We start from the raw sequence: 12,992 nt of genomic DNA on the forward strand, positions 1-12,992 counted from the left end.
TGTATTTCCGATGAATTGGGATGTAAAGCGCATGAACTGTCCGATGATAAATTACTTTTAGCGGTTTTCACTTTTTTTACGTGTTGATGAAAAGATGAATGAAATCACGCAAGCGTAACGAGTATCTCCATTGGCTGCTAGAGCTGTCCATCAAAATCGTGTAGCTCCGCCTCCTTCCCCTCCGGTAAAAAGTGAAACTGTGTGATGTTTCATCTCTACAGTTTATTCAGCTTATTCTATCACATGGTTATAAACATGATTTATATTTGTGATGTTTGTAGTTTTCTGAAAACACATTCGTATCTGATATTTATATGGACTAAGCGTTTACATGGACTGTTTAATTAACATTTTTTTATAGCTAGTCAATTACTGTTTGCTAACTTGACTGTTTCAGGTATTTATAGGTGTTTAAATGGTAATTTAGAACAGTATTTCCCAGTATTCTTTCTGCACAAACAGTATTAAAGGGTTTTCTTAATAGATCTATGAAATAATCATATCTGTGTTTTGATGCTCTATTGATGCCTTATATTAGATCAAAACATTATGGTTGGTGCACCTGTTTTCAGTGTCAGGGTCATGAACAGGAAAAGATCCTCACTTTTGTCACTTTTCTACAATGAATTTAGATTTAATAATTTTATCATATTTTATGAATGTTTTATTGGTAAACACGTTCTTGCAATAACAATGTGCAGAACTGTTCAAATTTTGCTTAATTATTAGTTTGCGATTCATTGAGATGAATACATATATATTAGGGCTGTCACACGATTAAAAATTTTAATCGAGATTAATCGAGATTAATTTTGTTCTTTAATCTCGATTAAAAATTTTAATCGTGTGACAGCCCTAATATTAATATTTTTTTTCACTTTAAACGAGTCAAACTTTTAAATCTACTTCTGCCTGTAATATAAATACCAAATATTAATGATATTTTTAGGATTTTAGCCCTTTAAATGCTGGTATGTTTACATAGCACCACTGTTTTTTATTAAAAAAAACCAAAAAAGTAAAATAATTTACATAAAATACATTTCAAAGAGCATTTGATTATTATTAGGCCCTGAGATGGGTCAATGATTGGCAGCAACATTGATTTTGATGCTTTTTTTTTTTTTCACCTATTCCTGCAGCAGCTGATGGGTGGGGAAGATGCCCCCTCTTTTTGATGTAAGGGGCATTTCTCCCACCTCTTGCGGTGTTTCGTGCTTAGGAGCAGCACACTCTTGCCCCGTCAAGGGATGTAAGAGACCAGTGTGTGGGTCTTCGTAAAAGCAAAGGTGGAGGAGAAGACCGCTTTCGCTCTTGCCTGGAGCAATTGAGGGGAAGCTCAGGCTTGTTTCGGTGAATTGTGCCAACCAGGGCCAGTTTCCTCCTGAGCAGCTCCTCTGCCAGTGCAAAAATTGTCACAGGTGTGTCACTGGAGCCCCTCTGTCATCTCCAGGACCACCCTCATCCCCTGGTTGACTTCAGTTGGATTGCCAGAGGCTAAGGGTTGATTTATTTTTTGACCTGTAAACACCAGCCAAAATGAGCAGCCCTACATAAGCCTACAGTTCCTGTGTCCACATCTCACCAGTCTGTGATTAAATGTCTCCCATGAAGGTGTGTCATGGCCACAATATGCTGCAGGATTTCATCCGTTAGCAGCAGTAAAAAGCTGGACGTCAAGTCACTGATCTGGACAGTGGCATAGTGGTCCCAGTATCAAATCTGGCTTCTGGGATGTAATGGAGCGTCTCAGTGTTTGAGGGAGACCAAAATATTTTGCCATTTTTTGAAGTACATTCCACCGCTGCTTCGTCCATGTCCTCTCTGCTGTCATCTTCAGATGAGTTGGAGTTGGACTCCAGCTGGTCATTTTCTACCTTTGAGGCCTCCTTCCCATCCGACTCAGAGTCCTCGGAGGAGGTTGAGGAGCCATTCTCACACTCAGAGTGCATGATCAATCCCAGCGCCTCCTGGGTGCTGTAATGACTTGCCATCTCCAAAATGACCACTCCTGCTTATACTTATACCCATGGCTGCAGTAAACCTACATAAACAACCTGAGCGAGAGCCCAAACAAAGTCCTATTTTGTTTTGGTTCACTCTACTCATTGTTTTTATTATTGAATTAGTTTATAAGTTTATTAGTTTTAGTTTATGTGGTCTTCAAAGAGAAAAGATTTATGAAGTTGGACACACATACACACCGTTATCCAACATCAATAGTGATACACACTTTTTAAGACACTTATTTTGCACGCACGCGCACACACCATTATCCAACATCAATAGCGACACGCACTTATCAAGGCACCCTTTTAGAAAACAGTGAAAATTGTGAAATTTTGCTACGCGCTTTAAAAGGGAAAAAGTAGTGCCAACTTTTAGAAAAATATATAAATTAAAAATTGAAAGCTAGTAGTTCAAAATGAAATCTTAACCTAAATGAAAGCATTAGTTTATGTTCAGATAAATGTGGGTTAAAAAATAGCATTTTCAATGGTTTTCAATGGGACATTTTTTGTCCTTAGGAACAAATGTGTCAGTTTTTGTGTAGCTTAGCCATTTTAGGCTAATTTAAGGAAATGACATAATTCTAAAATTTGTTAAAAATGAATATCCTCTGGCAAATATGAGCTGTATTTATTTAACACAGCCAAAATGGTTTGAAAATAAAAAAACAAATGGCACAAAATGTCCCTAGGATCTCTTAAGGGTTAAAAAAACCTTGTGAGCAGCATATTTATGATTTATTAAACCGAGGCAACAAATATCTGACCATAAGCATCTTCAAAATGATGCACATTAATTGCTATAATAATTATGCTGGAACAGCAAATGTCAGATGTGTGCCACAAAGTCAGCATATAATACATTTTTAATAAATTATATCTCCCCTGTTAGCAATGTGTGTGTGCAAGACACATGGACTTAATAATTTGATGAGGTGTACACATATATTTGGGCATATATTGTATTTTAGTAGCTGCAAAATATGTATTAGGTATGTTACTCAAAGTCTTCAAAGTCCATTTGTTTTGGTGCTAACAATATCCATCAAAGTATCTTCTATACAATAACAAAGCTGGACATCAGGGTCAGCTTCACTCATTTCTTCAGCAAATCTTCTAGGCAGAGCCACTGTGTGTGAACCCTCTGACTCTTGTGGCTTCTCACTCAAATAGTGCAGCCCTGCAAAGAGGATCAATCATTTTGCAAGACATACATTACATTTTAAACATGTAGAAACACAAAAAATAAAACCCAGACTTTAATTTACTTGAAACTTACTGGCAATAAATGGGTCAATATCTCTGGTCTTAGTGGCAACATCGGCAGCACATACCTGGCCCACCTGCACAAGCAGGGAGGCCACATCATCATAAAGTGGTGGAAAAGCCCAGCAAAATGACATCAGACATGGTAGGGTGGACATGAAGAAGGCAACACGTTTGGTATGTGTCAGGACTTTGTAAAGGAAAAAAAAAAACATTTTAGATTTGAAAATCAAAGCCAGTTAAATAAGTATGACATAAAAGAGGAAAAAAAAAACATTTTCTGTACTTGTAAGCAGAGTACCCATCACACTGATAGCCAAACGTGCCACACTTAGTGATTTGGGCAGAGCATACTGTGTGCACAGGTGAGAGAGCAGCTGGATTGCAAAGATCTGTGGAGAAAAAAAGTTGTGACACCAGAAATCATGTTTTCTGTGATAGCTAAAAAATGATATTTTCCTAAATATGAAATCTGAAAATTTTGTTATGTATTACAGTGGATAAAAAAACTGACAAAAGACCGGATGAATAAATGTATAGTGAAACATTGATAAACTAACAACCCCACCTGTTTCTCCAGCTGAGGCTGTGCAAGCAGCTCAGGAATGAAGTCTAGACAGATGTGCATGGAAGGAATGCCAGCTACAGTCAATGGAAGCAGAGCTTGAGGATAACCCTAGAGAAAAGCCAGGTTTATTAAGTTTGCCAAACAAATTATTTCTGCTAATTATAAACATTATTACACACAAATGTCTCTATAAAACATGTTTAGCCTTTTTATTTTAAGGCAGTTCCCCCACTTTTACAACCCTTTTCCAAACCAAATTGTCCTACAGAATCATACATATTATGCAAATTGCACTGTACAATTTTGTAGCAATTGTTAGCCAGGGTCGTAAAGTTTTTTTATTTAAATACTAAAATATTACCTGAAAATCTACACATTAATGAATCTACATCAATTACCTTAAAGAAGTAATTTAATTGTGTGAACAGGGACAGTTCTTAATGTGCTTACTACCTATTTTAACTGGGGACTTTACCTGAAAATGCACTAGTTTTGCAATGTTTGGATCTGCAATGAACATTTGATGCAACATGCAACAGATAAGGCACTGCACTTCTCTGAGGTCACTGAGGAGTACACCACTGGATTGTTGTTCCTCCTGAGTCCACATTGCCCCCTTAGTATTCTGTGACCTGTGTGGACCCCAAAAAACTCCCACACTTCTCTTCTCTGTCTCAGGCATGCAGTAAGCTGACTGCATATTCTTCAGCAAGCTGCCACTTTCTCCACTCAGCTGTTGCTTTTCATGATAAAACGGCAGACACACCTCCAACAAAATTTGTACTGCTGCACTGTCCTGTCGGGTAAAAAAAACAGGATGAAAAGGAAAAAAAACAAAACAAACATATGCATCATATAAAACCGAGTATAAATATAAAAATTAAACAAATATTAAAAATATGTAATATAGATGTAAATATCTTGAAGTCCAATTTACCGCCTCGGTCACTAAACACACCACTCTGTCTGGTGACTGTACCGTTTAGAGTTATCCATGATGACGAAAAGTGACTGTTTAGGTCTCTCTCACACACGCACGCACGCACGCACGCACACACAAGTAACCTACCCTCACTGTAACAGATTAAATATTCTCTACAAGGTACTTCTATGTTGCTCTCGAGAATAGCTTATTTTGTTCTATCAACCAATTCAATAGATTAAATGTTGTTATTCAATGTGTTTTAAATATTTCAATTAATAGTTTAAATAGAACCCACAATAATTGGCAAGCAAGCCAACAAGGGTACCAGAGCACTCAATGGATCTCTAGACAGGTAGTGTCATAACAATTAAGGTAAGCAGAAACCTGTTTAATCAAATTCTGCAAAATTAAGAGAAAGTGGACCTACTCTAGGATCTAACTTTTGCTCTCTGATGCCTAATCTAGGAAAAAAAGCCATGTGACACGGAGTAACAGAAAAACACAACATGTGTTATATTTGTAGTTTAGTTTCCCTGGTCTGGACCAAATAAGAAAATGATATTGTTACATTTTAGTCCAGGTTTGATTAGCGTTGGTTTCTGGTTTCACAAAGTTACAATCAAAACAAAACATTGAAAAAAATAAAGTGTCCCTGATCTACATGTCCTAAGTTTGGTTCATTTAGATTGTTTTAAATACAGAAAACAATAGCATCTCACTGCTTTAAGCAAGAGAGTGACCTGGCCCATTGTACATGGCAGGAGTTGAAAATTAAACAACAAACCCAGAGGAATGCCACCCTGGTCACTACAGCAGCCTTACCAATACTGGTTGAAGGGGGTTTGAAAATCATAGTGGTGAAAACACACAAATGAGCACTGTTACAAGTCAAAAAAGTGCCATAACCTAAATCAGCAGAGCATACTTTTTCTTTTGGATTTGGGGGCCACTTTTGTATTGGCCAACAAGGAATGAATCTCCCCTTACCCAGCAGCAACATGAAAAACAAAACAATGCACATTACTTAAACATAGATGACAGAAATGAATCTACAAAGCTTGACCAAACCGATCTAGTAAAACCCATCAACGTGCTAGGTCGTGATGTCTTGTGTATACTTTACAGCTAATTTTAGTGCACCCATCGAGTTAGATGAAATGGTGAAGAGGGTACCCAAAGAAGAGAGTTGTGATTGGAGTTGACTTTAATGGGCATGTTAGTGACGGAAATAGATAAGGAGGTGTTAGGTATATACAGTTAAGGACAAGAAAGTGCACACAGGTGGACTATACTTCCGGTGCAGTTTTTTGTTGTTGTTTTTTTGTTTCTTTTTGTCGTTTTTATATAAAACCCTCTTATTCTGTTTCTACTTATAGACCCTTTACGCAGACCTGTGCAACCATAAATGTGAAACTGGTCAAATTAGCTATTTTTATTAATTTTTTTTATTTAGAGTTGAGCCACACAAAGTTACTCTTTGTGGATAGACCACCGATTTCGGCAGAAATGAAAAGAAAGAGGGGATGCAGACCCGAAGTTAGGCTGCGTGCGAGAAAAAGACTGTATAAACCCCGCCTTGTGTTTCTTACTATGGGGAATGTAAGATCACTTCCAAATAAGATGGATAAGCTACCGGCACTGATCAGGTTACAGAAGGAGTATCAGGAATGTAGCATTATGTGCTTCACAGAAATTTGGCTAAATGGACATGGCTTGAGGCACAGTGGATGGGCTTTAGGCACATGAAAGCAAATAGGACAGCATTGGAGAGCGATAAGAAACGGAATAGCGAGGTTTGATAGATGTGTAACCTTGGACACATCATTGTTAAGAAACAATGTTGTACAAAGGACATTGAGTGCTAGCTGTTAACATTCGGCCATACTACCTACCCAGAAAGTTCTCGCATGTTATTGCAATAACTGTGTACATCCCCCCCATGCCGATGCTACTGCAGCATGCAAGCTCTTACACACCGTAGTATCACAGCTGCAGACCTCCCAGCCAGTCCCTCTTTCTCACCTCCACTTCCAGTCAGTATGTTTAATGCCATACAATGAACATTTGGATCTACTGTATGCAAACACAAAGAATGCATACAGCTCTCTACCTTGGTTGATCTGATCACAACAATGTACCTCCTTGTCCGTCTACACGTCTTGCTCCGAGATTGCAACTTCCTACCTTTTCTGTATTATGTCTCACCAAGCTGGTTAACAGAGCGAGCTCTGTCTTGGACTGACCTTTTGATTCTGTGGATGATGTGGGAAAAGGAGGATGATAGCCAAGCTGTCATCCATCCTGCACAACACAAGTCTGTAGGGGTTCTAACAAGCTCCTTCAGCACCAGATTTTTTTTACCCTCTGTGTAAGAAGGAGCGATACCGCAAGTCCAGCATTCCAGCAGCTATCAGAGCTTACAATAACAACCAGACCCTATAACCAATGACCATTCACCGAACTCTATAACCTTCATAACAGCTACATAAATTTTTTTATTGACACCTATACCCAATATAAATGTAATACAAAGGTGCAATAACATATGTATTACCAATATGTAATATTACACATATTACACATGTATATATTATAATTTTAAAAATATATAACAAAGTTTGCTTGTGTGCGTGAGTGGCACCTGTGCAGCTAGCAGAGCATTTTTTAGTTCCTCTCTGGTAACCTCTGGTGTATCCAGCTGACCTAAAAGGCCCAGGTTTGAGATGGTCTGATTCTGACGCTCATATTCAGCAATCTCCTTTAGGTGGGCGTTTAAATACGCCTTAGATGCCAGCAGGTACCCATTTAAAATGTGTAACGTGATGTCCATCAGGGGAGGACACCTGCAAAGAAACAAAGATACAAGGGAAAAATGGAGTTTAGATTAACTGCCATTTTTAGGTCGTCATTCTAAAGTTGTTGACGTTTAAATGAGTTTGTGGTCATCCTAGTCATTTTTGCTCTGTAGTTTTGTTTACCTCAAAGTCTGCTGCTTGACCTTGCTACTATGAACTGAAATAGTTGAAATTTTAAGAATGGAAGCCAATACAGTGTATCCCTCTGCCAATAAAGCCAGCATTGAACCCCTTTCCCTCAATCAAATCTTTTCTTTTACACTTTTTTTTGTCATAGTCAATTTTGCTACCTTACTAGTCCTATTGCAAGAAAAGGGTGAGGCAGTGGTTTTATTCCTGTTTCTTGTTAAATATGATTTGATTCAACTGATCATTTAATCAAAACCTCATTTGGTAGAATAAGGTGTGTCCAAGTTTGTTATTTAAGACACTGGCATAGAATGCTACAAAACATGTAGAAAAGTTGAATAATAAAAGTTGGGTACAACTCATAATGATCAATTTTAGGTGTTTTAACCACAACCACTACTAAAAGGTGTATACATTATGCTTCCAGTTTGTAAAAGCCCTTTTCTGTTTAAGCAAGACTGTGCCTCAGTGTATTACATAAAGACATGTTTGAATATCTGTGAAATGGGTAAACACTTTTTCTTGTGAAAAGCCTTTCGAGACAGGTTGAGGCTATTACACCTGCTTAAGTTGATGAAGGGCTGACAACTTCATATTAGTGCACACTGTTTTGAAATTTAATATCTTGCACCAGGTTTGTGCAAGAGACTCTTAAGCATTACATACACATGTTGTATGAGTGTTATTTATTGTAAGTTTGCTAATGTGTGTAAGACCAACTTTCTATCACAATTTCATTAAAATGCCAAAAATCACCGCATCATACAGACATTAAATCATGATTTTGCGTCACCAAGGCCACTCTCAAAGGGAAATCATAAAACAAAGTGGATACTCTGTGGTATTCAAGTTGTTATAAAGAAATTTAAACAACCAAGAAAAGGACTGGCCAAGAAAAGACCAAGAAAGAGGCCAAGAAATTTTTCAAAATCTGATAAGAAAAGTTTCTCAGTTTCTTCTTTTAGGGACCTGGCTCAGCATCTGCCAGCTTTACCAAGATGCCAAGTTAACCCTTCTACAGTCCAATAAGCTTGATCAGGAATGGTCTTTTTGAAAGGGTAGCAGCCAAGAAACCACTTTTATAAAAGGAGAACAGACTTAATAGGCTAAGATATGCTAAAGCTCTAGAAGATGGGAATAAAGATCAGAAGAAAAAAATATTATGGAATAATTGGTAAAACATTGTGTATCATGAATGCTAAAAAGTGCTTTCATTATACTAAGATGTTAAGATGTGCTTAGTGCCAAGGAAGGTCACACTTAACGCTGACTTTTGCCTGTAGAAGCAATTTTGTTCTGAAATTTGTATTCAGAATTTATTTGTACATTTCATAAATGTTATGTTAGTATCTTAATAAAACAGACTAAAAAATAAGACAAGTTCCATCATACAGCACATGACAAAAAAAAAATCAAAGCTTGAAAACTTTATCCTAAATTTCAAACCACACTCGCCGTGGCCCCATTACCTGATTTATAGGAACTGATTAATGCTTCAAACTCACTAGTTGTCCACAAAACTACTTGTCCAGAAAACACGCGGAAAACGTTTCAAAAGAACCACAACCCAGGAAGTATGAACATTGTGAAAAGACTGGAAAAAAAACCTTGTGTCATATAGCTATGAATAAATCTTCCACTAACTGATAAAAAAAAACGCAGCAACATTTGAAGATCCCATTTCAGTAGCAGAGCTTACTGCTGCCAGTCCATGGCAAAAGTCCAAATGCCCCAGGACTGGATGGGTTTCCAGACAAGTTCTTTTGCAAGCCTGAGCTGAACACCAGTGATCTTAAATCCCTCAGATGGCACTGCATCAAAAACAATTTTATTTTAGACTGGTGGTGTTCATCCTAAAAGTGACTTTACATTGTTGTTGTTAAATGTATTGCACTATATTCCTTTACTTGAATTTTACAAGCTTTTGCTTTAATTTTATGGGAGACTTTGGATGTGTTCGAAAAGCTAGGGAGCTGTCTACATAGACAGCATTTTACGTCATCCTGTGCGCGCTCCCGAGAAGGAGGCTGTTCGAAATCCTAGATAACTTAAAATCCTCACAACTGAGGCATCTTAATATTTCAATGTTATTTTAACTCAAGAACGAGTGAGCATCCGACGCTGCCTTAGTGATCAAGGCAATCCCAGCATTCATTGCGGGTCGGGTGCTCTTCTCTCACAGAAAAATAAACATGGCTGATGGGGCGGAGAAACGAATGGAGTTATTTTCAAACGTAAATAAAATATTACTGATTTTTAACTTGTATAAACTTTTTTATTTGCAAGTTCGGGCTTGTCAGGAAATTTAACCGTTATCGGTACATGAAGGAAGATGTTATATTGACGTTAGCGTGCTGTGCTAGTTGTTTATTGGTTTTAATGGCAAGATGCTAAATGCTAAACACGAAATGCGAAACCTGATGGAATTGCTATCTAAGTACGTTGTAGCCTAGCGGTTAAGGTACTGGACTAGTAATCAAAAGGTCGCTGGTTCAAGCCCCACCACTGCCAGGTTGCTGCTGTTGGGCCCTTGAGCAAGGCCCTTAACCCTCAGTTGCTCAGACTGTATACTGTCACTGTACTGTAAGTCGCTTTGGATAAAGGCGTCTGCTAAATGCTGAAAATGTAAATGTAAGTAGTGCGTTCGAATAACCTGCCTTATAAGTCATTGACTTATTAGAATCCTCTCTACTAAGGCAGCTGCCTATGTAGACAGTAAGACAGCAAGGTAGCTCCCTAGGTTTTCGAACACACCCTTTGTTTGACATTACAATAAAGAATTTTGCAGAATAATGTCCTTAAGGTACATATTTGGTTAAGAGGGGATCAGAGAAAATATTGAAACATTAAGATGAATTCTGTTTTTTCATTATTTTTTTGAGTAAATAGTTTTTTGAGCGCACACATAACCCCCCTTTAGAAAAGGGAATACAAGAATCCAATTTTCCATTTAAAAAAAAATTCTCCACATATTCTCTACTGAGGACAGGGCATGACTGCAGGCAAGCCAGTCCAGTCCTCATACACACTTCTTTTGCAAAATGAAGTTGACCAGACAAAACACAAAATACTGTCTGCAATTAAATAAAAGTCCTAGTAAATGTAAGAAACACTATCTTATTTGCATTTTCTATACCTGTCTAATTTTGGGTTGTAGAACATATGGTAAATATTCTTTTTACTTTTCAATTAGAACTATTTAAAAGTATTGGTGTTGCTCTCCAAATGTTTTGAACCACTCTGATCGGAAGTCGTCAGTGGCAGGTGATTTGTTTGAGTTTGTTATTGCCATTTCCAATTCCTCCTTAGTAATTTCTGCACACATTTGTTTGTTTCAAAATTTTTTTTATTTTCTATGGATTTGTGTTTTGGGTTGTGAGTATAAATTTCTATAGTCGATCTCAAATGCTTTCTGAATGTGTAAATTTTGCGCAATTTTTTTCCCCTTTAATAATTTATGTATTTTTCTCCGCTTCCGACGCATGCATAGTGCCTGAACCCCTTCTTTTTTGCACATGAGGCTAATTTACTTCTGCTAACCAGGGTCCTTGCACAGCGTTTGAAGATTTAGTCTGGTCTTTTTTCGGGGTTTAACGTTCAATCTACCTTCTAAATTCTTGATTCATTAACACTTAAAGAGCCAAGCGCCGGTCATTTGACAGCCTACTATAATAAAGCAATAAGCCACGAGAGACCGTGCGTTACTGCGATTTTATCACGGGAAAGGTTGTCTTTCCCTGTGATAAAATCATAGCAGTAACACACGGTCTCGAGTGGCTTATTGCTTCTATAAAATGGCGGTCAACATAAAATATAATAAAATACAACAATGTTCAATTTATAAATTGACCTTACATTTATTGACTGCCAAGTCTTTACACGATGATATCATTACTGACACAAGAAGATCACTAGATGGCGCATCTTGCACAAAAGGTAGCAATCATATTCGCAAAAATATACATTCTGGAAGAAGTCTAGAGAGAACAAAAACGTCACATGCGTTGCGAGTTAAACTGTTTATCGACTTAATGCACATTTAATTGTAGAAATGATCACTACAAGAGCATGGTCCAAGTAGCTTAAAAATTGAAATGCCTTCGTTTTAAAATTATGTACAGTTATGACTATATGCCTTTTTCCCCCAGAGTTGGAGGGACTGAGAAAGCAGTGGGGCTGTTTTATAGTGTAAGAAAGCTTTGGATGAATCTGGAGAAATAAAGCTCATGCCTTACCATAAAATTATCGCTTACCCAACATAATAACCCTCCAAAAACAGATAGTCTGGGACCGTATTCAAATGTATTTCAGAATTACCAGGGAGCTTTGTAATTAAAGCAGCAAAATATTGCTAAAGTGTTGTAGATTTGTAGTAAGTAACCATACTTGACATAATAGAAAAACACAGTTCATACATTATGTTTAGTAAATTATTAAAACTGTATATTGTACTACAGCAGGGTGTCAAACTCATTTTCCCCAAGGGGCCACATCATGATGTCATTGTGGTGGCCCTCAAAGGGCTGATTGTAATGTATCCTGCTGTGATTGCAGTCTGCCTTTAAGTCTTGGAATTTGTTGTTTTTCTTGGAGGCTTAATTCTGCGTTTGGTGTCAAAATGCCAAATTTATACTGTATATTTATAATGTATATCTACATTTATATTGTACTCCTTTACCACAGACACGGCCTCATAACACAAGAGACGTCCCGGTTTTTCTTCTAGAAGCACAAACTTGTATTCGCTTTCCTATCTTTCAATAAATTTCCTTCTTTCTGCTTCAATTTTCTCTTTTTGTACATTTTGGCATTAGTTGTAAATATTTCTCAACATCACTTGCTGAAAAACCCCCTCAGTTGAACACTGATGTGGAAACACTGCCATCTAGTGGCGGGATGCAGTCACTTTGCGGGTCACAAAATCAGCATGCATTGTGGAAGATGCAGTTTATGTCCGATTTTACAGTGTATTTTAGGGCTGGGCGATATGACTAAAAAACTCATATGTCGATACGTTTTTGAGAAGTGGCGGTAAACGATATGATATAATGTAAAGTTAACAAAGTACAATGGCAAGCCACTGTATTTTAACTTATTTTGTTTACAAGTTACCTTAAAAACACAAAACACTGTAGTTCTGATAAATTCTGACTAATTACAGTGTTTATATTTTGTATTTACAAGGCTGTATTTGTATTCATATTGACAATATTTATACCAATCAGCAGAATCTCACAATC

General features: G+C 37.3%; 1 protein-coding gene across 2 annotated transcripts in view; it reads right to left on the reverse strand.

Moving 5' to 3' along the window:
• Nucleotides 1–2,732: 2,732 nt before the first annotated feature.
• ints2 (integrator complex subunit 2) overlaps nucleotides 2,733–12,992 on the reverse strand; it is a 73,273-nt gene continuing 63,013 nt past the window's right edge. For both annotated transcript variants that reach the window (XM_063014240.1, XM_063014239.1), the window contains 6 exons: nucleotides 7,410–7,611; nucleotides 4,319–4,639; nucleotides 3,844–3,951; nucleotides 3,562–3,667; nucleotides 3,289–3,465; nucleotides 2,733–3,189 (listed from right to left, as the gene is read on the reverse strand). In XM_063014240.1, coding sequence (XP_062870310.1) covers nucleotides 3,020–3,189; nucleotides 3,289–3,465; nucleotides 3,562–3,667; nucleotides 3,844–3,951; nucleotides 4,319–4,639; nucleotides 7,410–7,611 — 1,084 coding nt within the window. In that variant the 3' untranslated portion in view covers nucleotides 2,733–3,019. The remainder of the gene's footprint in view (nucleotides 3,190–3,288; nucleotides 3,466–3,561; nucleotides 3,668–3,843; nucleotides 3,952–4,318; nucleotides 4,640–7,409; nucleotides 7,612–12,992) is intronic.

This window comes from Trichomycterus rosablanca, chromosome 18 (assembly GCF_030014385.1).
Source record: "Trichomycterus rosablanca isolate fTriRos1 chromosome 18, fTriRos1.hap1, whole genome shotgun sequence".
NCBI lineage: Eukaryota > Metazoa > Chordata > Actinopteri > Siluriformes > Trichomycteridae > Trichomycterus > Trichomycterus rosablanca.